Source organism: Suncus etruscus, chromosome 18 (assembly GCF_024139225.1).
Source record: "Suncus etruscus isolate mSunEtr1 chromosome 18, mSunEtr1.pri.cur, whole genome shotgun sequence".
NCBI classification, from domain to species: Eukaryota; Metazoa; Chordata; class Mammalia; order Eulipotyphla; family Soricidae; genus Suncus; species Suncus etruscus.
Genome location: NC_064865.1, coordinates 35,271,560 through 35,296,050, shown reverse-complemented (window position 1 = coordinate 35,296,050; position 24,491 = coordinate 35,271,560). Strand labels below are relative to the sequence as shown.

Genomic DNA, 24,491 nt, shown 5'->3' with positions numbered 1-24,491 from the left:
CACACAGAATGGTCATTGAGAGAGCGGAAAGACCAATGGGGTCCCCACCCCATATCAGGCATCCGGGCACCCAAGCCTCAGGCTCCCCAACCCTACCCTCCCTGAAGTGTCAGGTCCCCTCACCTGGAAATGAGCCAAGTCACACTGAGGAAATGGAACTTTATTTCCATAAATACTGGGGCAACACCCATTCAAGGGCAGCTAAAAGAGGGGCTAGGGCCTCAAAGAAACTAGGCTCCCAATGGGTACCCCAACACTGAACATAGGGACTGGGGGGATCCCCAAACCTGAGATGGGCTTTGCAGGCCACAGATTTTATTCCCCAACACTGACATTTCAAGTACAGAACTGTCCTCATAGGGGATCCTCAGAATCCCACTCTTAACAGTAGTCCTCATGGAGGTTGGGAGAGCTGACGGTCTGCGAGTTCAGAGAAAGAACAGAAGCTAAAAATGTCCTGAGTGGCCGGGAGGGAGAACCTCATGTGAGCAGAGGCTGGGCCCTCTTCAGGCACGGCCAGAGATGGAGCAGCAGCAGCAGCCAAAGTTAAAAACCTGGTGTGTCCCTTCCCATCCTCAGCCTCGGGAGGATGCTCGAGATGAAGCAGCCTTCGAAGGAGAGGATGTGAGGTGAGGGCACCCAGGACTTGTCATTCACAGAGGAGCAAAGGAGGGGATCGAGGAGCCCTGGTTGGTGGGGGGCAGTGTGAGAGCAATGACGTGGTCACAGGCACACCACATCTTGGTATCAGCTGCCAAGGCCTCCACTTGGTCTCTGGGCCAGGGCCTTCAGGGGGATCCCTGCGGAAGTCCTCAGGAGAGCCACGGTTCAATGCAGGTCTCATAAAGGGTGCGGTTAGAGTGCCAGGCTGTGTGCACAATCCCAGGCATTGTGCACTTCACAATGGCCCCCCTGGCCAACAGAGTCTTCAACCCAAAAGAATCCCGAAGATAAACCTTCAAGGTGGGCAGTAGGGTACAGGAGAGAAACACAGGCAAATACAAAGTTAGATTCTGCTGGCATCCTGGGCCCCTTCCACACAGGGTGATCCCACCAGCTCCCAGGTTAGAGGCAGGGAGGGCTACAGACATGGGATGGGACTGTGTGTGTGGATCACGGAAGTAATTCCCAGGGGATCATGCTCACCGGTTGTTCTTCCATCTTCAACACTGTCTCATTTGCATCATAGAAACCAAATAAGCTACAGAGAGATTGGAATAGAAGGATGTTATCAGAAAAGCTGGATAAAATACAGATGGGTTAGGGAACAGAGAGGTAGTACAGTGGGTATGGTTCTTGCTTTGACTGGCTGACCTGGAATTGATCCCTGACACCATATATGGTCACTTGAGCTCAGAACCAGGAGTAAGCCCTGAGTTCTATTGGGTGTGACCTAAAACACAACAACAAAAGAGATGGGGCTAAGGAGATGGCTCAATAGTCTAGAGCAAACTCTTTGCATTCAGGAGGCCCAGGTTTAATTCCAAATACCAAATGGTTCCCTGAGCACGGCTAAGAGTGACTCCCACGCAGTAAATGGAAGAATCCCCTAAACATCACAGTGTGGCCCAGGAACAAACAAAAATAAAGATGGGACATGGTCTTTCCTGATTCTTGGCCTTTAATCTCTCCAGGCCAAACAAGATTCCTCTTAAAAGACCCTCAGGGTTGCAGTGATACCTGCCTTGTACACAGCTGACCTGGGTTTGATGCCTGGCACCCCATATGTTCTGCAGTACACCAGGCATTGCCAAGGAATAATTCTTGAGTGCAGAGCCAGGAGTAAGTTCTAAGCATCACTGGATATGCCCCCCCCCAAAAAAAAGAAGACCCTCAAAAACTCCTTAACTAGAGGCTGGAGAGAGAATACAGTGGGTAAGGTCTGCACACAGACAACCCAGGTTCAGAACCTGGCACCCAAATAGTCCCCCAAGACCTCCAGGAGTGACCCCTCTGTGACCCTTGAGTGCAGAGCCAGGAGTAAGCACTGGGCACAACAAAAAGAGGAGGAAAACAAAAAACCTAACATAATAAGGTAATAACCTAAGGATACATAATTTGTGTGGAATCTCCACCAAAAACACAGGACCCAGTGCCAGAGAGATGGTGCAATGGACTGGAGCACAAGCTTTGCATGCACAGAGCTGGGAGTATCCCTGAGCACTGCTATGTGTGTCCCCTAAATAAAACAAAGCAACCAAAAAAAAAAAAAAAAAAACCCTAAACTAAATTTGACCATAAGAAAATAGTGAAGGACCAGAGAGATAGCATGGAGGTAAGATGTTTGCCTTGCATGCAGAAGGATGGTGGTTCAAATCCCGTCAAACCATATGATCCCCTGAGCCTGCCAGGAGTGATTCCTGAGCTCATAGCCAGGAGTAACCCGAGTGCTGCTGGGTGTGACCCAAAAAAAAAAAAAAAAAGAAAAGATAAAAGAAAATAGTGATGAAACCAATCTAAGGGGAGTATAGAAAATAGTTAGCTGGCCAAGAAGGCTGGAGAGTTAGCATATGAATCAGTAAGTGCTTTGATGTGGTAGATCTGGGATCCATTGCCAGCACTGCATAATACTCCAAGCATTGCTGAAAGCAACCCCCAGCATCTCCAGGTGTGGTCCAAACAGCACCCTCTCAAAAAATATTTAGTTAAAAATTATCAATGTCGGGGCCAGAGAGATAGCATGACGGAGGGCATTTGCCTTTCCTGCAGGTCATTGGTTTGAATCCTGGCATCCCATATGGGCCTGCCAGGAGCAATTTCTGAGCGTGGAGCCAGAAGGAACCCCTAAGCACTGCCAGGTGTGACCCAAAAACCCAAAAAAATAAAATAAAATAAAATAAAAAGTTATCAATGTCATGGACTATGGGAAAATTCCAGATTGAGACTGAAAAATATAGAAACTAAATACAACATTTGATCCTGGGCTTAATCTTGCACTGCAATTTTTCCCCCTAAAAGGACATATGTTCAAATAAAAACATTTGGGAAAAAAATAAAAAAGAAAGAAAACACTTAAAATAAAATCAAATACATGAAGTATTAAATCAGTGGTAATTTCCTGATTTTGATCACTGTATTGTGGATATGGAACAGAATTTCCTATACAGGAAATACACTGACATATTGAAATTATGTTTGCAAATGACTACCAAATGGTTCACACACAACAATATAAACATCACACAATGCACACACATAAATTAGAGGTTGCTAATGTAAACACAGTCAAATTTTAACATGTTGGGGGGAAAGAGAGGTAAGTCAAGGGTCAGAGGCTCAAGTCCTTTTGTTTTGGGCCATACTCAGTAGTGCTCCGGGAGTACTTTTGGTGGGGCTGAGGGGGGTCTATATGTGGTGACAGACATCAAATCTGGATCTGGGTCTATACCTGCAAGGCAAGTGCCCTTTCCACTATACAATTGCTCTGGTCTCAAGGATCAAGTCGTCTTCTTCTTCTTTTTTTTTTTTTTTTTTGGTTTTTTTCAGGCCACACCCATTTGATGCTCAGGGGTTACTCCTGGCTAAGCGCTCAGAAATTGCCCCTGGCTTGGGGGGAACCATATGGGACGCCGGGGGAGTGAACCATGGTTGGGATCTTTCATTGGCTAGCGCTTGCAAGGCAGACACCTTACCTCTAGAGCCATCTCACCGGCCCCGAGGATCAAGTCTTTGGTACTCAAGAATATAAATTTTACACAAAAATGTTCCACATCACCAGTCATCAGGAAGATGCAAATCAAAAATAATGAGGGGCCGGGCGGTGGCGCTGGAGGTAAGGTGCCTGCCTTGCCTGCGCTAGCCTAGGACGGACCTCGGTTTGATCCCCCGGCGTCCCATATGGTCCCCCAAGAAGCCAGGAGCAACTTCTGAGCGCATAGCCAGGAGTAACCCCTGAGCGTCACAGGGTGTGGCCCAAAAACCAAAAAAAAAAAAACAACAAAAAAAACAAAAACAATAATGAGGTATTATCTCATGCCACAGAAACTGGCACATATCACAAAGAACGAGAACAACCAGTGTTGGTGTGAATGCAAGGAGAAAGGAAATCTCATTCGCTACTGGTGGGAATACCATCTAGTCCAGCCTTTCTGGGAAATAATACAGATAGTCCTCAAAAAATGGAAGTTGAGTTCCCATATAATCCAGCAATTTCATTCCTAGAGATATACCATAGGAACACAAAAACACAATAGAAAAATGCCCTCTACATGCTTATATGCATTGCAGCACTATTTACAATAGCCAGTATCTGGAAACAACCCAGGTGCCCAACAACAGATGAGTGGCTAAAAAATCTGTGATACATCTATGCAATGGAATATTACACAGCCATTAGTAAAAATGAAGTCATGAAATATGCCTATACATGGATGGACATGGAGACTATTGCATTGAGTACAATGAGTCAGAGGGAGAGAGACACACACAGAATGGTCTCACTCAGCTGTGTAATTTAAAAAAAAATAAAAGATGGTATGGTAAATAATACTTGCAGACAATAGAGATGCAGGCCAGAAGGACCAGCCCATGATATGAAGCTTCCACAAAGAGCAAAGAGCACAGTTAAAAAATAAATAACTGGGCCCGGAGAGAGCACAGCGGCATTTGCCTTGCAAGCAGCCGATCTAGGACCAAAGGTGGTTGGTTCGAATCCCGGTGTCCTATATGGTCCCCCGTGGCTGCCAGGAGCTATTTCTGAGCAGACAGCCAGGAGTAACCCCTTAGCACCTCCGGGTGTGGCCCAAAAACCGAAAACCAAAAATTAAATAAATAAATAAATAACTGCAGAGGCCAGAGAGATAGCATGGTGGTAAAGCGTTTGCCTTTCATGCAGAAGGATGGTAGTTCGAATCCCGGCATCCCATATGGTCCCCTAAGCCTGCCAGGAGTGATTTCTGAGCATAAAGCCAGGAGTAACCATTAAGCGCTGCTGGGTGTGACCCCCCCCCAAAAAAAACTGCACTAACAACTACCATGACAATGATAGGAGAGAGAAAAATAGAATGCCTGGGCCCAGAGAGATACAGCAGCATTTGCCTTGCAAGCAGCCGATCCAGGACCAAAGGTGGTTGGTCTGAATCCCAGTGTCCCATATGGTCCCTCGTGGCTGCCAGGAGCTATTTCTGAGCAGACAGCCAGGAGTAACCCCTGAGCACCACCGAGTGTGGCCCAAAAACGAAAGAAAGAAAGAAAGAAAGAAAGAAAGAAAGAAAGAAAGAAAGAAAGAAAGAAAGAAAGAAAGAAAGAAAGAAAGAAAGAAAGAATGAAAGAAAGAAAGAAAGAAAGAAAGAGAAAGAGAGAGAGAGAGAGAGAGAGAGAGAGAGAGAGAGAAGAGAGAGAAAGAAAGAAGAAGAAGAAAGAAAAAAGGAAAGAAAGAAAGAAGAAAGAAAGAAAAGAAAGAAAGAAAGAAAGAAAGAAAGAAAGAAAGAAAGAAAGAAAGAAAGAAAGAAAGAAAGAAAGAAAGAAAGAAAAAGAAAGAAAGAAAGAGAGAGAGAGAGAGAAAGAAAGAAAGAAAGAAAGAGAAAGAAAGAAAGAGAGAGAGAAAGAAAGAAAGAAAGAAAGAAAGAAAGAAAGAAAGAAAGAAAGAAAGAAAGAAAGAGAGAGAGAGAGAGAGAGAGAAAGAAAGAAAGAAAGAAAGAAAGAGAGAGAGAGAGAGAGAGGGAGGGAGGGAGGGAGGGAGGGAGGGAGGGAGGGAGGGAGGGAGGAAGGAAGGAAGGAAGGAAGGAAGGAAGGAAGGAAGGAAGGAAGGAAGGAAGGAAGGAAGGAAGGAAGGAAGGAAGGAAGGAAGGAATTCCTGTCTCAAAGACAAGTAGGGATAGGTGAGGAGAGAAATGGGGGACATTAGTGACTGGAAAGTTGTACTGGTGAAGGGAGGTGTACATTTTGTTGTTGATGTTGTTTTTGGTTTTGGAGCCATACTCAGTGGCACTCAGGGGTTATTCCTGGTTCTGTGCTCAGAATTACTCATGGAGCCACGGGGGACCATATGGGATGCCAGGATTTGAACCAAGGTTGGTACTGGATCAGTCACTTGCAAGGAAAACGCCAGCAATGCTGTTGCCACAGATTTACTGTACATGAGAAGTACCACATCACACTATTCAAGCATTTTGCCCAACAGCTGGTTCAATCACTAAACACTACTTGATATATTTATAAAATAAATTGGGAAGGAGATTGGAGAAATAGTACAGTGGGTAGACTGCTTGCCTACCTTGCCCAGCTGGCCTGGGTTTGATCCCTGGCAGCCTATATAGCCCCTTCAGCACTTCCAAGAGTTAATTCCTGAGTGCAGACCATGAGTAACCTGAATTATTGCCAGGTGTAACCAAAACACAAACAAAAATATTGAGGAAATCTAGGCAAAGTTGGGAAGAGTATATACAATACTACTTGATACTACTCCGTATGAAAGTATGGCCTTGCATGTGGCCAACCCAGTGGAATACGCAGCATCCTAAATGCATGCAGTCACTCTGGTTTAATCACCAGAACACCAACAGGAGTGACTCCTTAGTGTAGAGCCAGGAATAAGCCCTGAGAGTTGCCAGGTGTAGTCCCCAAACAAACAATAACAATAAAAGGAATATTTACTGAGGTGAGGGCTAAGAAAGTGATATAGTGGGAGTGCCAAAGAGAAGCACAACTTAAAAAATTAATTGGATGGGGCCGGGAAGGTGGCGCTAGAGGTAAGGTGTCTGCCTTACAAGCGCTAGCCAAGGAACGGACCGCGGTTCGATCCCCCGGCGTCCCATATGGTCCCCCCAAGCCAGGGGCGATTTCTGAGCACATAGCCAGGAGTAACCCCTGAGCGTCAAACGGGTGTGGCCCAAAAACCAAAAAAAAAAAAAAAAAAATTAATTGGACCTTTTAAATTCACCCTCAGAAAAGGCCTTCAGTTAAACTATGTACTGGGGATGGGAGACAGCAGGAGGTAAAGGAAACCCCCATGCAACTCTCTGTGCCCCCTTACTAGTGCCCAGACAGAAAGCAGGACAGCAGGGATCTCACCCATGGGCACGTGGCCAGACTAAGGAAAGCCAAGGGGACAGGGAGCCACAGGAGCACAGCTCTAGAGAGGCCAAGTAACAGATGACCGAGCAGCAAGTCCCAGCAAAGGGATACAGACAACAAGGTTCCAGATGCAAACAGAGAAGGATGTAGGAACAAGACCAGATAGAGAATGATTATAAACTGGCAGTGAGCAGAACAGGATTTAGGACATTGTACACTTGACCAGGCATTGAAGGATAAGATAATAGTTAAAAGGAGAAGCCTGGGGGCCACGGCAATATAGTACAGTAGGTAGGGTGCATGATTTGCATGTGGTTGATCCAGGTTCAATCTTCAATAGCCCCAGAGGTGGTCCCCAGAGCATCAAGAGTAATTCCTGAATGGAGAATGGAGAGCTAGAGGTAACCCCTCAGCATCTCTAGGTATGGCCAAAACAAACAAACAAACAAACAAAAACAAAACAAAACAAAAACAAAAGGAGAGGTCTAAACACTGGGGGAGTCCCACATTTTAACTTTTGTTTGTTTGTTTTTGGGTCACACTTTGTGGCGCTCAGGGGTTACTCCTGACTCTGTGCTCAGAAGTCATTCCTGGTAGGCATGAGAGACCATATGGGATGCCGGGATTTGAATGACCATCCATCCTGAATGGGTGATGTACAAAGCAAACACCCTACCACTGTGCTATCTCTCCAGCCTCCACTTCTTAAGCATCTGAATTTTGTGTGCAAATCTTTCATATAATGCTCATATAATGGTATAATGCTCAAGAATAATGCCACTTTTAAAATAACAATAGTATGGCAGGTAGGAAGCATGCTTTGCATACAGCTGACCCGGGTTCAATCTCCAGCACTGTATATGACTCTCAGTATGGATACTGAGTCAGGAATAAGACCTGAGCAGTTTGGTGTGACCCCGAAACCAATGTTTTTGGTTTTTTTTTTTTTTTTTTTTTTTTTTTGGGCCACACCCGGTAACGCTCAGGGGTTACTCCTGGCTATGTACTCAGAAGTTGCTCCTGGCTTGGGGGACCATATGGGACGCCGGGGGATTGAACCGTGGTCCGTCCAAGGCTAGCACAGGCAAGGCAGGCGCACCTTACCTTTAGCGCCACCGCCCGGCCCCTTGTTTTTTTTTTTTTTGGGCCACACCAGGTGGTACTCAGGGATCACTTCTGGCAAGTTTAGGTGATCATGTGGGATACTGGGGATTGAACCAGATCAGCCATGTGCAAGGAAAACACCTTATCACTGTATTATCTGGATCCCAAACAATAAAATTTTAAATATATAATGGGCGGGCTAGAGAGATAGCACAGCAGTAGGGTATTTGCCTTGTATGCAACCGACCTGGAAAAGACCCAGTTCAATTCCGGGCATCCCATGTGGTCCCCAGCCTGCCAGGGGTGATTTCTGAGTACAGAGCCAGGAGTGACCCCTGAGCACCACTGGGTGTGGTCCAACAACCAATCAATAAATAAATTAAGCTAAAAAAAAATAGGGGCCAGAACATTGGTGCAGCAGTAGAGCATTTGCCTTGCACGCGGCTAGACGGACCAAGGTTCCATCCCCTGGCATCCCATATAGTCCCCCAAGCCAGGAGCAATTTCTGAGCGCATAGCCAGGAGTAATCCCTGAGCGTCACCGGGTATGGAACCCCCCCCAAAAAAAAATTTAATGGTGCCAGACAGGTAGTAAAGGAATAGGGTGCTTGCCTTGCAAGAACCAATCTAGGTTCAATTCTCAGCACTGTCTGGTCCACCAGGCATTGCTAGCTCTGATCCCTGAGAACTCTCGGTATGATCTAAAACCCAAACCTTCCCCTACCTCCCCTACATGTAAACTCTTAAATTTTACTGGGGGTCCAGAAAATAGTACAGTGGATAGGGTGCTTGTCTTGTATGTAGCCAATCCGGGCTCAATCCCCAGCATCCCAAATGATTCCCTGAGCCTGTAAGAAGGGATTCCTGAGTGAAGAGCCAGGAATAACCACTGTGCACTGCTGGATGCAACAAAACAAACAGACCAACAAAAAGTACTTACTGGGGCCAGAGAGATAGTAAAGAGGTTAAGGCACTTGCTTTTATGCTGCTAATCATCGTTCATTTCCTGGTCCTGCCTATCCCTACTGTCACTCCCAGCATTGCCAGATGTGATCCCTAATCACACCTGGTATGACTCAACCCCGTCTATCCAGCCCCACAAAAAAGGGATATTTACTGGCATGAGCACTGAGTGGACGCTGAATGCTGAGAGGGAAGAGTTGTATAAATGCTACTAGTGCTCAGTCCAATGGGCTATAGTAGATGCAAGGTCACTGTCCTGTTTCAGAGCATCAACCCAAACTTCCCAGCCATGACCCTGGACTTGGGCAGCAAATGGAAGAGTACTGGCAAGGGTGAGAGAGATGTACTCGGGGAGCTAAGCTGGAGGCCTGTGTTGTAGAGTTGGATTGCATGAAACATAGGGGAGCACTGAGGCACTTAGAACCAGATCTTTTGTTTTGTTTTGTTTTGGGATCACACCTGGCAGCACTCAGGGTTTACTCCTGGCTCTATGCTCAGAAATCGCTCCTGGCAGGCTCGGGGGACCATATGGGATGCCGGGATTCAAACCGCTGTCCTTCTGATTGCAAGGCAAAAAAGCCCTACCTCCATGCTATCTCTCCAGCCCTAGAACCAGACCTTTTGTGTGTGTTTTGGGCCATACTCAGCAGTGCTCAGGGGAACATATAAGGCACTGGAATCAAACCCAGGCAAACACCTTCCCCCAAGTACTATCTCTCCATCCCCTAAATAGATTTAAACTCCAGCTTTATCACATGCCCCACTATGTACCTCTAAGCATGTTAGTTATTGCCTGTCCTAAATAATAACCTCTTGTGACCATCTAAATTCATAATTTACTCTACAAATACAGGCACATTACCTTCTATGGCAAATGAAGTAATGGGATAAATAATTATCTCAAAGGGTTGTTGTGTGGATTAAGTGGGCTTTATTTTAAAATTACTTAGAATAGTGTTTTGGTACATAAAATGTGGCTTATAATATGAATAACTATTATTTTAACAGCGGCTGCAGATATGAAATGAGATCTCTTTATAGTAAGGCATTACCTGTCACTCAAAACACTAAAGGCTCGGGCCCGGAGAGATAGTACAGCGGTATTTGCCTTGCAAGCAGCCGATCCAAGACCAAAGGTGACTGGTTCGAATCCCGGTGTCCCATATGGTCCCCCGTGCCTGCCAGGAGCTATTTCTGAGCAGACAGCCAGGAGTAACCCCTGAGCACCGCCGGGTGTGGCCCAAAAACCAAAAACAAAACAAAACAAAAAAACACTAGAGGCTCAAAGATGGTTCAAAGTTAAAGTATTTATCTAAATGCCAGAAGACCCCAAGAATATCATCCCCAAGAACCACCATGAACGATTCCTCAGAGCATTGGCAAGTATCATTCAAAAACAAAAACAAACAAACAAGGGGCTGGAGAGAGAGTACAGGTGTAGGGCATTTGCCTTGCACGTGGCCAACCCAAGACAAATGATGGTTCGATCCCTGGTTTCCCCTATGATCCCTTGAGCCTGCCAGTATCGATTTCTGAGCACAGAGCCAGGAGTAACCCCTGAGCTCTGTCGGGTCTGACCCAAAAACAAACAAACAAAAAAAAAGAGCCAGGGCCAGTATGATAAAATGCTTTGCATAAAGTACAAGCAGGGGCTTGCTTTGCAGGCAGCTGACCTGGGTTTAATCCCCAGCACCTCAAATGGTTCCCAGAGCACTATCAGGAGTGATCCCTGAGTATAGAGCCAGGAGTAAAACCTGAGCACAGCCAGTTGTGGCTCAAAACAACAAAAAGATAAGCTTTATGATGTGTATATCTAGGTTGGTTGTTGTTTTTTGCCACATCCAACAGTACTCTAAGGTTATTAACTAGCTTTGTGTCCAAGGGGCTCTCCTGGTGGTGCTTAGAGCATCAATCAGTACCCGAGATCAAAAGGCCCCTCATATGTAAAGCATGTGCCAGTCCCTTGAGCTATCTCCTGGGTCTAATGTAACTGTTAGGGGGAAAGAGAGCTACACCTGGAAAGAGGGGAGGATGTAGCCCAGTGGTTGAGTTTAAGTTTTGCTTATGAGGTCCTGGGTTTAATCTTCAGCACTAAAAATAAATAAACAGGGGCCAGACAGATAGCACAGCAGTAGGGTTTTTGCCTTGCAAGTGGCCCACCGGGTTCAATTCCTGGCATCCCAGTCTGCCAGGAGCCATTTTTTTTGGGGGGGTCACATCTGGCAGCTCTCAGGGGTGACTCCTGGCACTAGCTCAGAAATCGCTCCTGGCAGGCTCGGGGGACCATATGGATGCCAGAATTCGAGCCACTGTCTTCTGCATGCAAGGCAAACACCCTACCTCTATGCTATCTTTCCAGCTCCCAGGAGTGATTTCTGAGCACAGAGCAGGGAGTAACCCCTGAGCACTGCCAGGTGTGGCTCAAAAACAAATGAAAAATAATAAATAAAAAGGAGTGAAGAGATAGCATTGGGTGTAGTGTTTGCCTTGCATGTAGTCCACCTGGGGTTCTATCCCAGGCATCCCATATGGTTTCCCAAGCTCTCCAGAAGTGATTACTGAATGCAGAGCCAGGAGTAAATCCTGAGCATTGCTTGGTGTCAGACATTTCCCAAAAAAAAGTAGATAAACATTTGTTTTTGTTTTATTATTTTTTTAAAATTTTGAGTCACTCCTAATAGTGCTATGGAGACAATAATAATGGGATATAATAATAATAATAATAGTAATATAATAATGGAATATAATCAGGGTCAACAGCTTGCAAAGTGGGCTGGAGAGATAGCACAGTGGTAGGGGATTTGCCTTTCATATTGCTGACCTGGAAGGGACCCGATTTGAGTCTCGACACCCATATGGTTCCCCCAGCCTGCCAGGGACAATTTCTGAATAGAGAGTCAGGAGTGACCCCAGAGCACCGCTAGGTATGGCCCAACAACTAATCAATTAATCAATCAATAAATAAAGTTTAAAAAAACAGCTTAATAATTAGCTATTACCAAAAAACAAAAAACAAAAACAGCTTGCAGGAACCAGAGAGATAGCACAGCAGTAGGGCGTTTGCATGCAAGCAACCTACCCTGGACCAAAGGTGGTTCGAATTCCAGCATCCCATATGGTCCCCCGTGCCTGCCAGAAGCAATTTCTGAGCAGAGCCAGGAGTAACCCCTGAGTACTGCCAGGTGTGGCCCACCCTCCCAAAATAACAGCTTTCAAAGCAAGTGCCTTACCCACTTTAGTATCTCTCTTTGGTCCTGATAAACATTTTTAAAATATCAAGGGTTTGGGTTTGCCTACAAGCTCAACCACTTCAAGATTTGTGAGATAAATAATAGGGCACTTGTCTTGCATGCAGTCAGCTTGGGTTCAATCCCCAGTAGCTGAGCCCAACCAGAAGTAAACCCTGAGCACAGCAAGGAGTATCCGCAAACAAAAATATTAAAAACTCGACTGGTTCCCTATTACTTCTATAACCTTCTCTCCCTTATCCCTTATACTCCATTACACAGTATTTTTTTGCTATTTGGGGGGGAGAGGGCACATCTGGCAGTGCTCAGAGGTTACACCTGACTACTGGTTGTGCTCAGGATACCATATGGGATGCTGGAGATCAAACCTAGGTCAGCTGTGTGCAAGGCAAACTCCCAATCTATCAATCCAGTACCCTACACAGTATTCTTATTTCTCACGCACATTCCCCTGGCCCTTTGCAGCAGCTCTTTCCTCTCCTTGACTCACTCTGCCTGAGATGATAGAACAGCTTTTCTCACTTCCTTTAGTCTCTGCTCAAATGACTCTTTCAGGAGACTTCTGTGGCCCCTGTCTAAGAGACTAACCACCCTAACTTTTGTGTGTGTGGGCAGAGGAGGGTTGGCCACGCTGGGAAGTGCTCAGGAGTGACCCCTGGTGGTGCTCAGGAAACCATGTGAGGTGCCTAGGCAGTAGGCAGGGCAAGGTCCCCTTACCTTCCCCTCCTATCTCTCTCTCTTCCCCCAGTCATACTCTTATCCCTACTTCTGCTTCTTTTATCACTGTCTAAAATACGTATTTATATTTATTATTCGTCTAACCCACTAGAAATGAAGCTACATAAAAGCTTTCTTGATTTTTACCAATGTATTTCCAAGGCCCAGAATAGTGTTTTGACACAGAGAGCTCAATGAATGTTTTTTGAGTAATTTAAATGACTGTAGTGAGCCAAGGAGAGAGCTCAAAGACCCGAGTGCATGATCTGGTGTGGGAAACCAGAGTTCAATCCCCACACTGCCTCATCACCCCCACCCCAAACACTGCTGAGAATAATAGCTGAGCACTGCCAGGAGTGTCCCCAAGCACTGCCTAGTATAGCCCATGACCATGGCCCCTGAGCATGACCCCAAAATTGAACATTAAGTCAGTAGCTCAGGTGACGTTTCAGACCATGAAAAGGCATGGTCTGAAGTGAAGCATTTAAGCAGCACCAGGGGTTTTCCTGAGGAATTGGATGGTGGGAATGCAACTAGGGGTTAATATAGTCCAGCTAAGTAAAAGTGACAAGAAATATTGGGGCCCACAGCAGATAGGGTGTTTGCCTTACATATGGCTGACACAGGTTCAATCCCCAGCATCCCATATGGTCACCTGAGTCACCTGAGCCTGATGGTAACAATTTCGCAGCACAAAGCCAGAAATAAGTAATCCCTGAGCATGCTGGGTATGGCCCAAAAAAACAAACAAACAAAAAGTGATAAGATATGTGATAAAGAGGGCAGAAGGGAGGAAGGGAAAAAAAAAGAAATGTGATATGGGGCTGGAAAGAGATAGCATGGAGGTAGGGCATTTGCCTTGCATGCAGAAGGATGGTGGTTGGAACCCCGCATCGCATATGGTCCCCCGAGTCTGCTAGGAGTGATTTCTGAGTGTAATGCGCAGGAGTCGCCCCTGAGCACTGAAGGGTGTTACCAAAAACGAAAAAACAATAAAACAAAACAAAACAACAGGGGCCAGCAAGGTGGCGCTAGAGGTAAGATGTCTGCCTTGGAAGCGCTAGCCAAGGAAGGACCGCAGTTCGATCCCCCAGCGTCCTATATGGTCCCCCCAAGCCAGGGGCAATTTATGAGCAAGTGCCAGGAGTAACCCCTGAGCATCAAACGGGTGTGGCCCAAACCCCCCCCCCAAAAAAAAGAAATGTGATAAAGGGCCAGAAATGTAGAGTAGAAGTAGAGTGAGTGTATCTAAACATACCTAATTCGCATCTTGCTTTCCCCTACCCTGATTGGCTGAAGCACATTGTAAGTATCCCACTCTCACCTAAATAAAGTGAGTAATTTCTCAGAAATTGCTCCAAATCCATATGTACTGTCTGTCCTCTGCTGTCCTGCCCCATGCTAAGCAGCCCAAAACTCTTACATCCCCAGGATCTTCTATGGTACAGCACTTGCTTTGTAAGGCCTGGGTTTGATCCTTGATATTTAAAAAAGTGGTAAATGGGTCAGAGCAGTAGCATAAGGGGTAGGGTTTCTGCCTTGCATGCAGCCGACCTGGGTTTGGTCCCCAGAATCCCATTTGGTCCCTCCAACCTGAGGAGTAATCTCTGAGTAATAAGAAAGAAGTAACCGGGCCCGGAGAGATAGCACAGCGGTGTTTGCCTTGCAAGCAGCCGATCCAGGACCAAAGGTGGTTGGTTCGAATCCCGGTGTCCCATATGGTCCCCCGTGCCTGCCAGGAGCTATTTCTGAGCAGACAGCCAGGAGTAACCCCTGAGCATCGCCAGGTGTGACCCAAAAACCAAAAACCAAAAAACAAAAAAAAAAAAAAAAAAGAAAGAAGTAACCCCTGAGTGCTAATGGTGTGGCTCAAAAACCAACCCACCCAAAATAGTGGTAATGATGAAATTAATACCCTAAGAAAATAGAAATGATGAAGGGGCTACAGTAGGAAAGAGAGGACACCACTATGATACCAATAGTTATTATTATTACTATGATTAATCTGGGCAAGAACTGAGAACTAAAAGGAAGTAAAGTGATATGCATATGCCCTGTAAGTAAAAGTTTTGCAAACCTTGGTGCCTATTTCTTATCATTTTAGCAGCAATTTGACTCTTTTTTTTTTTTTTTTTTTTTTAGCAGTTTGACTCTTAACAGCCAAAATGAGAGTGCAGGGAAAGAGGAAGGGTAGGTCTGCTCCAGGAAAGAATTCTGGTGCACACAGGAAGACAGGCAATGCCAAATGATCAGATCCAACCAGTGAGATTGATCAGATCCAACCAGTGAGATTGGGTGGACATTCTTGGACATACTCAGGAGTTTCTAGACTCGATAGATAGCTTTTAGGCTTATCTATTTGGCTTATCGATAGATAGATAGATAGCTTTTTGGCTGAAGCCCAAGTTATATCCTTAAAGCTGTGTGTGGCACCAATTTATTGTCAAATAAACAGTGGTAATGATTACTAGTATGGCTTATACTTAGCAAAACTAGCCAAAAAATAATCATAAAATATGACTGGGTTTGGCCATGCTGTTTGCTGGCACCCAAACTACTGTGGAAAATAAGTGCTGGGAAAGGGTCTGAAAAGACTAAAAAGACTTGAGAAATAACAGCACTAAATACCCAGACTGGAGTCTTACGAAAAAAAAACAATAAAGTGCTTTTTTGAGGCTGACCCAATTCAAAAAAAAAAAAAAAAAGGGAGGAGAAAGAGAAGAAAAATCTGCCATCTAGGCAGACCGGCATGAGAGTGGAGGAAGGGAGGGAAACTGGTGAAGGGATGGGTGTTAGAACACTGTATGACTGAAACTTAATTATCAACAAAATGTTGGCCACACCCAGCTGTGCTAAGTGGTTACTCCTGGCTTATCACTCAGAAATTACTGAGCAGGACTCAGGGACTGGCAAGATACAAAGACCTGTAGGGAAGCCGCCCATGTTTTTGACTTGGGTGTGGGATAAATGCAGGTAGGGGGAACATTAAGCAGTAGAGGAGCAGCCGACTTTAGTTAAGAGACAAAGACTGACCCTAGCTGATTATTTGCCACAGAAATCCTTGTTACCTGGACTGCCATGGGGTGATAACACCATCATCAGGGCCCCCAATCAATATCAAGCGGCCCACACGAAGAAAGTTCTTCCGCCAGGCTGCAGGATGAGAAGATGATACTCAGTTACCAGGTCAGACCAGGAGATAGTGGGTTTCAGAGAAGCAGAAAATGAGACTGAGGGATGAGGCCTGGGGTCTTACCGGTGGCATTGGGATGGTCTCTTTCCCCATTGATGAGGGCCAAGAAACTGCTGGCATTGAGGTACAAGTCATCATGGTGGGGATCTGGATACAAACAGCAGTTAGAAAGATTATCGGGCTGGAAAGATAGTACAGCAGATATGGAGATTGTCTTGCACACATGGATTCAATTCCCAGCACTCTATATGAGCCCAACAGGAGAAACCCCTGTGCATTTGGGCTTCACCAGCTATGACTCAGAAAACAAAAGATAACAGAAATGACAGGAGACATGACTGGAGACTGATAATAGCTGACATGAACAGTAATATATAGAATAGTAATAATAACTACACATGACAGCAAACACCTCTACCTAGGACCTACTATAAGCCCAATACTATTCAATGTACTGTGCAGATATGTTACATTCATTCATTTCATTTTCACAAACCACCTGTTTTGTTGCTTTGGGGGTGGACTCTCTCTGAGAGGGTGCTAGGGGGTGGCTCCTGGAAGTGCCTAGGGGACCACGTGGTGACTAGGGCTTTGTGCAGAGCAGGTATTCCAGCCCTCAGACCCAACTCCCTAGTCCATAAGCACCTACTTCATTTTATTTTATTTTATTTTTGCTTTGTTTCTAAGTCACACCCAGAAGTACTAAGGGTTTATTCCTGGCTCAGGGGAGCATACACATGCTGAGAAACCCAGGTCACTTCATTTAAGGCAAGCACCCTGCCCATTGTCTTATCTCTGACCCTGCCACAACCATTTTATTAAGGTAGGTATTGTGTTATAATTGTTGCTATTATTTCATATTTGAAGAAAACTGAGTCACATGTTAAATATATTGTCCAAAGTCACCCAGCAGGTATAATTGGATTTTTTTTGTTTATGTTTTGGGCAACACCCAGTGATAGTTAGGGATTGATTACTCCTAGTTCTGTCCTCAGGAATTGCTCCTGGCAATGTTGGGGGATGAGGGTGGGGATGGAACCCTGGGTAGGCAGTGAGCAAGGCAAGGCCTACCTTCTGTACTATCACTCCAGTCCCAGGGAAAAAAAGCTTTAAACTAAATTTAAACACAAATAGTACAATGCACAATGGGTACACAATGGGTAGGGCATTTGCCTTGCAGTGGGGCCAACGTGAACCAACCCAGTACTAATCTGGATTCAAGCCCCAGCATCCCATAAGGTTCCCCTGAACCTGCCAGAGCGATTTGAGTGCAGAGCCAGGAGTAACCCCTGAGTGCTGCCAGGTGTGGCCCAAAAATACCAAAAATTATATATACCGTATTTTCCGGCGTATAAAACGACCCCCTAATTTTGCAGTTAAAACATAGGTTTAGGCCTATATATGCTGTATCAGACAGAACGTTCCTATGCTGCAACTGTATGTACCACAGTGAGCCAATCACAACAAGCAAAGGTTCAAAGGTTCTACTGTCATAGACTTCCTCTCTGACTCTGGCCAACCTGAGCAGGCTTTTGACAGTGAAGATTTGGGTCTAGAACATTGTCTAATTTGCATGCATCAAAAGCCTGCTTGGATTGGCTGAGTTAGAGAGGCAGTCGAGCAGCCTTGCAGTGATTGGTGCAGGATCGAGTTGAAAAATTCATTTTGTGGCAATATTCAGACAATCAGTGGCATATTGAAACATTTTTCGGGATATACTCGGCGTATAAGATGATCCCTGATTTTCAGTTGACTTTTTTTGTTTCAAAAGTCGTCTTATACACCAGAAAATACAGTATATATAAAGCAGTTTAGACACAGCATCCATGGTCTTAATAACTATCCTAGGGTAAGAGAAAAAATAAATGTAAAGAGCTGAATAATGCCTCATATGCTGGGAGAACTGAGTTCAATTTCCCAACAACACATGGCCTCTGAATATTATCCAAAAATAAAAACAAAAAAGAAAAAGAAAGCCATTGGTGGGGCCGGAGAGATAGCATGGAGGTAAGGCGTTTACCTTTCATGCAGGAGGTCATCGGTTCGAATCCCGGCATCCCATATGGTCCCCTGTGCCTGCCAGGAGCAATCTCTGAGCCTGGAGCCAGGAATAACCCCTGAGCACTGCCGGGTGTGACCCAAAAACCACAAAAAAAAAAAAAAAAAAAAAAAGAAAGCCATTGGTGTCGGGAGATAGCACAGCAGTTGGGCATTTGCCTTGCACACTGCCAACTCCAGACAAACCCGGATTAGATTTCCGGCATCCCATATGGTCCCCGAGCCTGCCAGGAGCGATTTCTGAGTGCAGAGCCAGAAGAAACCCAAGAAATGCCAGGTGTGGCCCAAAAAACAACACACACACACACACACACACACACACACACACAAAACATTTATTAGGTGGGAGAGATAGGACAGAGAGTAAAGTGCTAGGTTTACATACACCTGACCTAGCCAGGCTCAATCCCAGCACTTCATGTGGTCCCAAATCACATCAGGAGTGATCTCTGAGCACAGAACCCAGAGTAAACTTTTTATTTTGTTTCGTTTTTAGTTTTGGGTCACACCCAGCAGCCCTCAGGAGTTACTCCCGGCTTTGTGCTTAGAAGTCACTACTGGCAGGCTTGGAAGACCATATGGGATGTCAGAATTCAAACCAGAGCCCACCCTGTGTTGGCAGCATGCAAGGCAAATGCCTTGTTGCTGTGCTATCACTCCAGCCCAAGAGTAAACTTTTTTGTTTGTTTGTTTGGTTTTGAGCCACACCTGGTGGTGCTCAGGGAGTTAATCCTGGCTTTGCACTCAGAAATAGCTTCTGGCAGGCTCAAGGCACCATATGGGATGCACAGAATCAAACCCAGGTCCAGAGCCCGGAGAGATAGCTTGCCTTGCAAGCAGCCGATCCAGGACCAAAGGTGGCTGGTTCGAATCTCGAATCTCGCAAGCAGCCGATCCAGGACCAAAGGTGGCTGGTTCGAATCTCGGTGTCCCATATGGTCCCCCGTGCCTGCCAGGAGCTATTTCTGAGCAGACAGCCAGGAGTAACCCCTGAGCACCGCCAGGTGTGGCCCAAAATCTAAAAAAAAAAAAAAAAACCCAGGTCCATCTTAGGTGGGCAGCATGCAAGACAAACGTCCTACTGCTGTGTTATCTCTCCAACCTCCCAAGAGTAAACTTTGAGCATCACAGTATATGGTTCAAAAAACAAAACCAGAAATTATATCTCCTGAAAAAAATTAAAATATTTCCTAGTTGAACCTTTAAAGATAAAAGTTTAGGGAGATAGGGCCAGAGTTTAGGGGTGAAAGTGGGAGGGCATTTGCCTTACATGCGCTAACCTAGGAAGGACCACAGTTCATTCCCCCCACGTCCCATATTGTCCCCCAAGCCAGGAGCAATTTCTGAGCACATAGCCAGGAGTAACCCCCAAGCATCACTGGGGTATGGCTCAAAAAAAAAAAAAAGTTTAGGGAGATACAGCTCCCTAAAGAACTACCCCACACCAGTACCTCTAGGGAATAAACACAAAGACAGGGACAAAGACAACTCAAGGGGCCATATAGAAGGCCCAGGTTCAACTACTGGCACCTATTCCCAGCACTGCATGGTCCCCTGAACACTGCCAAGAATGAATCTGAAACACAGAGCTCAGAGTTCCTCCATAGGTGACCCAAAACTAAAAAGCAAAAAAGGGGGCCAGAGCAGTGGCGCTAGAGGTAAAGCATCTGCTTTGCAAGAGCTAGCCTAAGACAAACCTCGGTTCGATCCCCCGGCATCCCATAAGGTCCCCCAAGCCAGGAGCGATTTCTGAGCACATAGCCAGGAGTAACCCCTGAGTATCAATGGTTGTGGTCCAAAAACAAAATAAAATAAAAGAGTCAAGTTTGCCTTGCTCTTGACCACACTATACTGTGAGAAAATAGGTGATAAATATAAAGCATTGAGCAATGTCTATTCACATAGTAAGAGCCCAATAAACTTATCATCATTTTCACTGCTGTGGATTAAGGCAACCAGGATGTTCTTTCCATGGTGACCCCAGTTTCATATCCTCTACTCACCATGCCAGTAGTTGCAGATAGAGAATTCCTGGCCCCAAGGGCTATAGCAGATCCTGTAGAGATTGGACCTCATGGAGGTGGGAAAGAGCCACTTTAAGTAGTCTGTATCTGGGACCAGAGAGATAGTACAAGAGGGTAAGGCACTTGCCTTGCATGAGGCCAACCTAGAAATCCCCCAAGCACTGCCAGGAATGATTCCGCAGTGAAGAACCAGGAGTAACCCCTGAGCATCACGGGGTAGGGCCCCCAAAATAAGCAAACAAAATAGTATGCATCTGTCAAGAGAACAAACATGCTAGATAGCCCCAAATATTTCTGTTCCCCTTGCCAACTCAAGGCCCCCCTTAAAGTCCATAGTGTCCACTCACCTCCATACTGTCCCATTTGTGGAGATGAGAGAGAGATGAAAGAATCCACATTGTGGTCATCCATGATTGAGAGAAGTGCCCGGCACACCAGCCCCCCTGGAGACAGAATATACATCGAAGAGGAACTCAGACCCCACCAGGTCAACAGCTGCCCCCTTCTACCTACCACCACCACTAGGTACATAAAGGAAACTTAAGTTCAGAGAAAGCAAAAGATGACATGTCATATAAATGACAGAGCTAGAGTTATTTTGAGTCTCTGATGCTTAACTCTTGGGCAGCTGTACTTCCCCTCATCCCTAATGTCCAAAATCATGGGTGATGGGGACAGAAGGGGGTCACCAGTGCAGTAAGCCTCCTTCCCATCAGGACATAAGCAAAAACAAGAACTTTCTGCGAGCTATCAGCCAGCAGATTGCTGGCTGGAGCACTGCAGTTCAGCCAAGAGAGCAATAGAAAGTTTCTCAGAAGTCGAGACCTGGGGCAGGAGTGATGGTGCAGCGGTAGGGAGTTTGCCTTGCACGCGGCTGACCCAAGACAGACTTGAGTTCGATCCCTGGAGTCCCATATGGTCCCCCAAGCCAGGAGCAAATTCTGAGAGCATAGCCAGGCATAACTCCTGAGCATTACCGGGTATGGCCCCAAAACAAAACAAAACAAAAAGAAGTCAAGACTCCAATAAAACTTTGGATCAGAGATAGTACAGGAAGCTGAGCGAGCACTTGCCTTGCATGTGGCTGACCTGCGTTCAATCCCCAGCATCCCATACGGTTCCCCAAGCCTGCCAAGTGTGCGGCCCAAAAACAAACCCCCAAAGAAAGACTCCGATAAGATTTAAGAGTTTGGGTGAGGGGAAGATGCCTACCCTGTGAGTAGCAGATAAGATGCACCCCCTCTTCGGAGGCCTTTGCCATGATGGGGGCCACGGCCTCTCGGAACCCTTGCACCTGTTCCCACATGGGTCGCAAGCTCTCTCGGCCATCAAAGAGATCCAGCACTGTCACCACAGTCCCAGGGTGTGTCTATGAAGAAGGGAGGCAATGCTGCAACCAGAAGGAATGATGAACCCCAGCATGCAGACAAGCCTGGGCTCTCACCACCCAGTCCCGCACACCCCACCAGCTCCGCGGGGGCAGCGGGCAGAACCAAGAGCGAAATGGGGTCTTTCAGTTCCCCATTCTCTCACCCCAACCTCTGCACTGAGAGGTGCACACAACCCACAACAGGGGTGTCCCTGCCAGACCTCATTGATGTATTCCAGCAGGTGGCGGAAGGCGGACGGGCTGTCAAAGAGCCCGTGCACCACGATAACCGGCTTGTAGGAGACGCGTTGGGACGCAGGAGCTGCTGGCAGGAGCAGCGGCAGCAGCAATGGCAACAGGAGCAGGATCCCCGGCAGAGGGAGCCGGGGCCCCCGGAGCTGCAGCATGCTCTGGCCTAAAAAGAGGGTATGAGGGTCTGTGAGACAGAGAGAGACACAGAGAGCAACTCCCATGCCGTAATGACAGATAGATGTCCCAGAGCCAAGCTGCCTTTCCTTACCCACATCAAGTCTTTTCTCCAGCAAAATAACCTACTTCTTACCACCTCCAGCCGCACCAAGGAGAGCCGGAAGCCCAGCCCCCCAACTCAGCCAGGCCTCGGCTCTTCCAACCAGCGTTCACCCCAACCATGCAAGAAGCCCCGGGCGGCAGCGCACACCCCCCTGGAAAGTGCAAACCTCCCCCACCTGGCCAGGGTCCGAGCGCCTCGCTCCGCCTGCAGTTTACTTCTGCCTAACCGATCTGGAGCCTACGGGGGCGGAATAGGGGGGACGAGGGGGATTTGGGGACAAGGACGGGGCGCGCAGGGGAGTGACGGGCAGCTCGGGGACGCTCAGCCGTCACGTCCGGGACTGTCCCTGACAACCGTGTCTGCGTCCCCCGCTACGAAGGCCGCCACCGGAGGGGCAATGGAACTTTCCACCGCGGCCGAGGAGCGGGGGAGGAGCGTGAGGAGCGATCCACTGGCACGGCGGGGGAGAGAGAGACAGAGAGGAGAGAGGCAAGAGGTAGATCCTGGGACGCGCTGGCAGCTTCGGCCTCTGCAGGCCCAGCTGCTGGCACCCCCGACCCGGGAGGGGGGCCGGCCTCGCTGGGTTCGAATCGCCCTTCTTCCCAGGTCGGGCTCGCGGCTCCAGGGCAGAGCCAGCTGTCTGCATGGCATTCTCGCCATGGCATTCTCGCCGCAGAATGCCCAGCGGACCCCAGGCCCGGGGCCTGGCCTGCCAGCCTGTCTGCCTGCCTGCCTGCCCGCCTGCCCGCCCGCACCCCAGGTCAGCCAGCGCCTTACAACTCTTCTAGCTCAAGTGCGTGTCCAACTCTTGTCCTCGGAGTCGCAGAGAACCCTCGAGGACCCTCGAGATCGTTGCGCAGCCTGGCCCAGTTTCTCCAGCTTTATTTTCTGCTCCCCCGGGATGACTCCCTCCTTGGGGGCGGAGGGCCCCTGGGGCAGCGCTGACTCACGCTCGCGCGGCTCCTCCGTGTCTTTCAACCGCAGCGACCCCAGCACCTTGCCCGGGGCCCCGCCAGTTGCCCGTAGGCGGCTCCCAGCCCGGCCGCCGCGTCCAATCCTCTGAGCCCAGAGGCTCACACCTCCACCACACCGAAGAAGGCCTTGACTTGGGGCCCAACTAGCACGTAGACTTTAGCTCGGTAAAAAGCATTTTGCTCCTGGCCTAAACTCCTCCCTGTTTACCAGTCTATTTTTTTTTTTAGGAGGAGAGGGAGATCAAAGGGCTGGGCAGCTTTGCCAGCCTGAAGGAGGCCAACCCTGTTGTTGTCCAAACCCCCAAAAGCCCTCCCCATACACACAAACACCCAGCCCCTCCTCCTGCTCCAACACCTCCAAGAGTGGCCAACACCCCCCCCCACTCCACCCTACTGCATGATGTGACCTAGAAAGCACACACACTAACACACACGAAAGAAAAAACAAACACAAAACTTTAAAGTCTTGCAATAAAACTAAATTGCTCCTTTGCCCGGATGGGATGGGGGAAGGCAGTGGGAACTCTAAGAGTCTAGAACTATTCAACCTCGGGATTAAATCACATCGGGCCAAAACCTCAGAAAAAAAAAAGCTCCCTCTGCTGACTGGGCCCGAGAGGGGAAGGCCTTGGGCCTGGGAAGAAAATGACTACTTCAGGCGGGGGCCGGGAACTGCCAGTCTGAAACTGGAGAGTGTGTGGGGGCGGCCGGCAATGATTCCCGACTGTGTTTTTTGCAAAGGCCTAATTCACGTAAGTCTCCATGGGCGCCTCCTTCCCCTTCGTGGAGCTCTGGAGAAGCAATAAGCAAATAAAAAGACTGCAATTACCGCTGTGCCCCCAACTTGACTCTGGAGGTGGTGCTACTGGTCTTGGATGTGGTGGTGGGTGGATGGATGGGTGGGATTTAAGGAATGGATCTGAAGGCCGAAGGCCCAGGGACTCTAAGAAACCCAGTGCTTGAGGGGAATCAAACACATTCCCAAAGGGCTGTGAGAAATGAGCACCTGATTCACTCACTCATCCCCAAGGTTTCAGCAGCTTCACCCTGGAGGAAAGAAGGTCCCAACCCTACCGTCACACCCAGACTTTCCAGCTTGGTTCAAAGCCTGCTCCCCTATCTACCTCACTCCTGAGACCAATATCCCCCCCCAGAAGTACTGGAGAAAGAACAGTCCGATTAGCCTCCAGATGGCCCAGGGAGGCAGGTCCAAAGATAAGCCTGAGAATTTTGCAGCCAGAAAGGTCTCACCTTTACAGTTTTCATCTATAGTCACCTCTCCTAATGGGTGAATG

At 47.4% G+C, this 24,491-nt stretch overlaps 1 protein-coding gene across 2 annotated transcripts; it reads right to left on the bottom strand.

Annotated features, from left to right (window-relative positions):
- Window positions 1-139: 139 nt before the first annotated feature.
- On the bottom strand, window positions 140-23,298 carry PPT2 (palmitoyl-protein thioesterase 2). 2 transcript variants are annotated; one of them, XM_049764702.1, is made up of 9 exons: window positions 23,173-23,298; window positions 21,912-22,105; window positions 21,534-21,690; window positions 20,669-20,764; window positions 20,301-20,408; window positions 16,303-16,386; window positions 16,115-16,199; window positions 1,147-1,201; window positions 140-956 (listed from the first exon to the last, which is right to left on the bottom strand). In XM_049764702.1, the coding sequence occupies exons 2-9, from the start codon at window positions 22,095-22,097 to the stop codon at window positions 813-815; spliced, it is 915 nt and encodes a 304-aa protein (XP_049620659.1). In that variant the 5' UTR covers window positions 22,098-22,105; window positions 23,173-23,298; the 3' UTR covers window positions 140-812. The 2 variants fall into 2 exon arrangements, with proteins under 2 accessions (XP_049620659.1, XP_049620658.1); XM_049764701.1 differs by lacking the exon at window positions 23,173-23,298 and adding an exon at window positions 22,398-22,622.
- Window positions 23,299-24,491: the final 1,193 nt, after the last annotated feature.

Bases quoted from the DNA above. Each gene is read 5' to 3' on its own strand.
- PPT2 (XM_049764702.1), bottom strand. From the start codon at position 22,097: ATGCTGCAGCTCCGGGGGCCCCGGCTCCCTCTGCCGGGGATCCTGCTC. The intron at 20,409-20,668 runs GTGAGTGGACAC...CTCTGGTCCCAG, and splicing joins ACAAATGGGACAGTATGGAG to ATACAGACTACTTAAAGTGG. The intron at 957-1,146 runs GTGAGCATGATC...CCCACCTTGAAG, and splicing joins TGAAGATGGAAGAACAACCG to GTTTATCTTCGGGATTCTTT.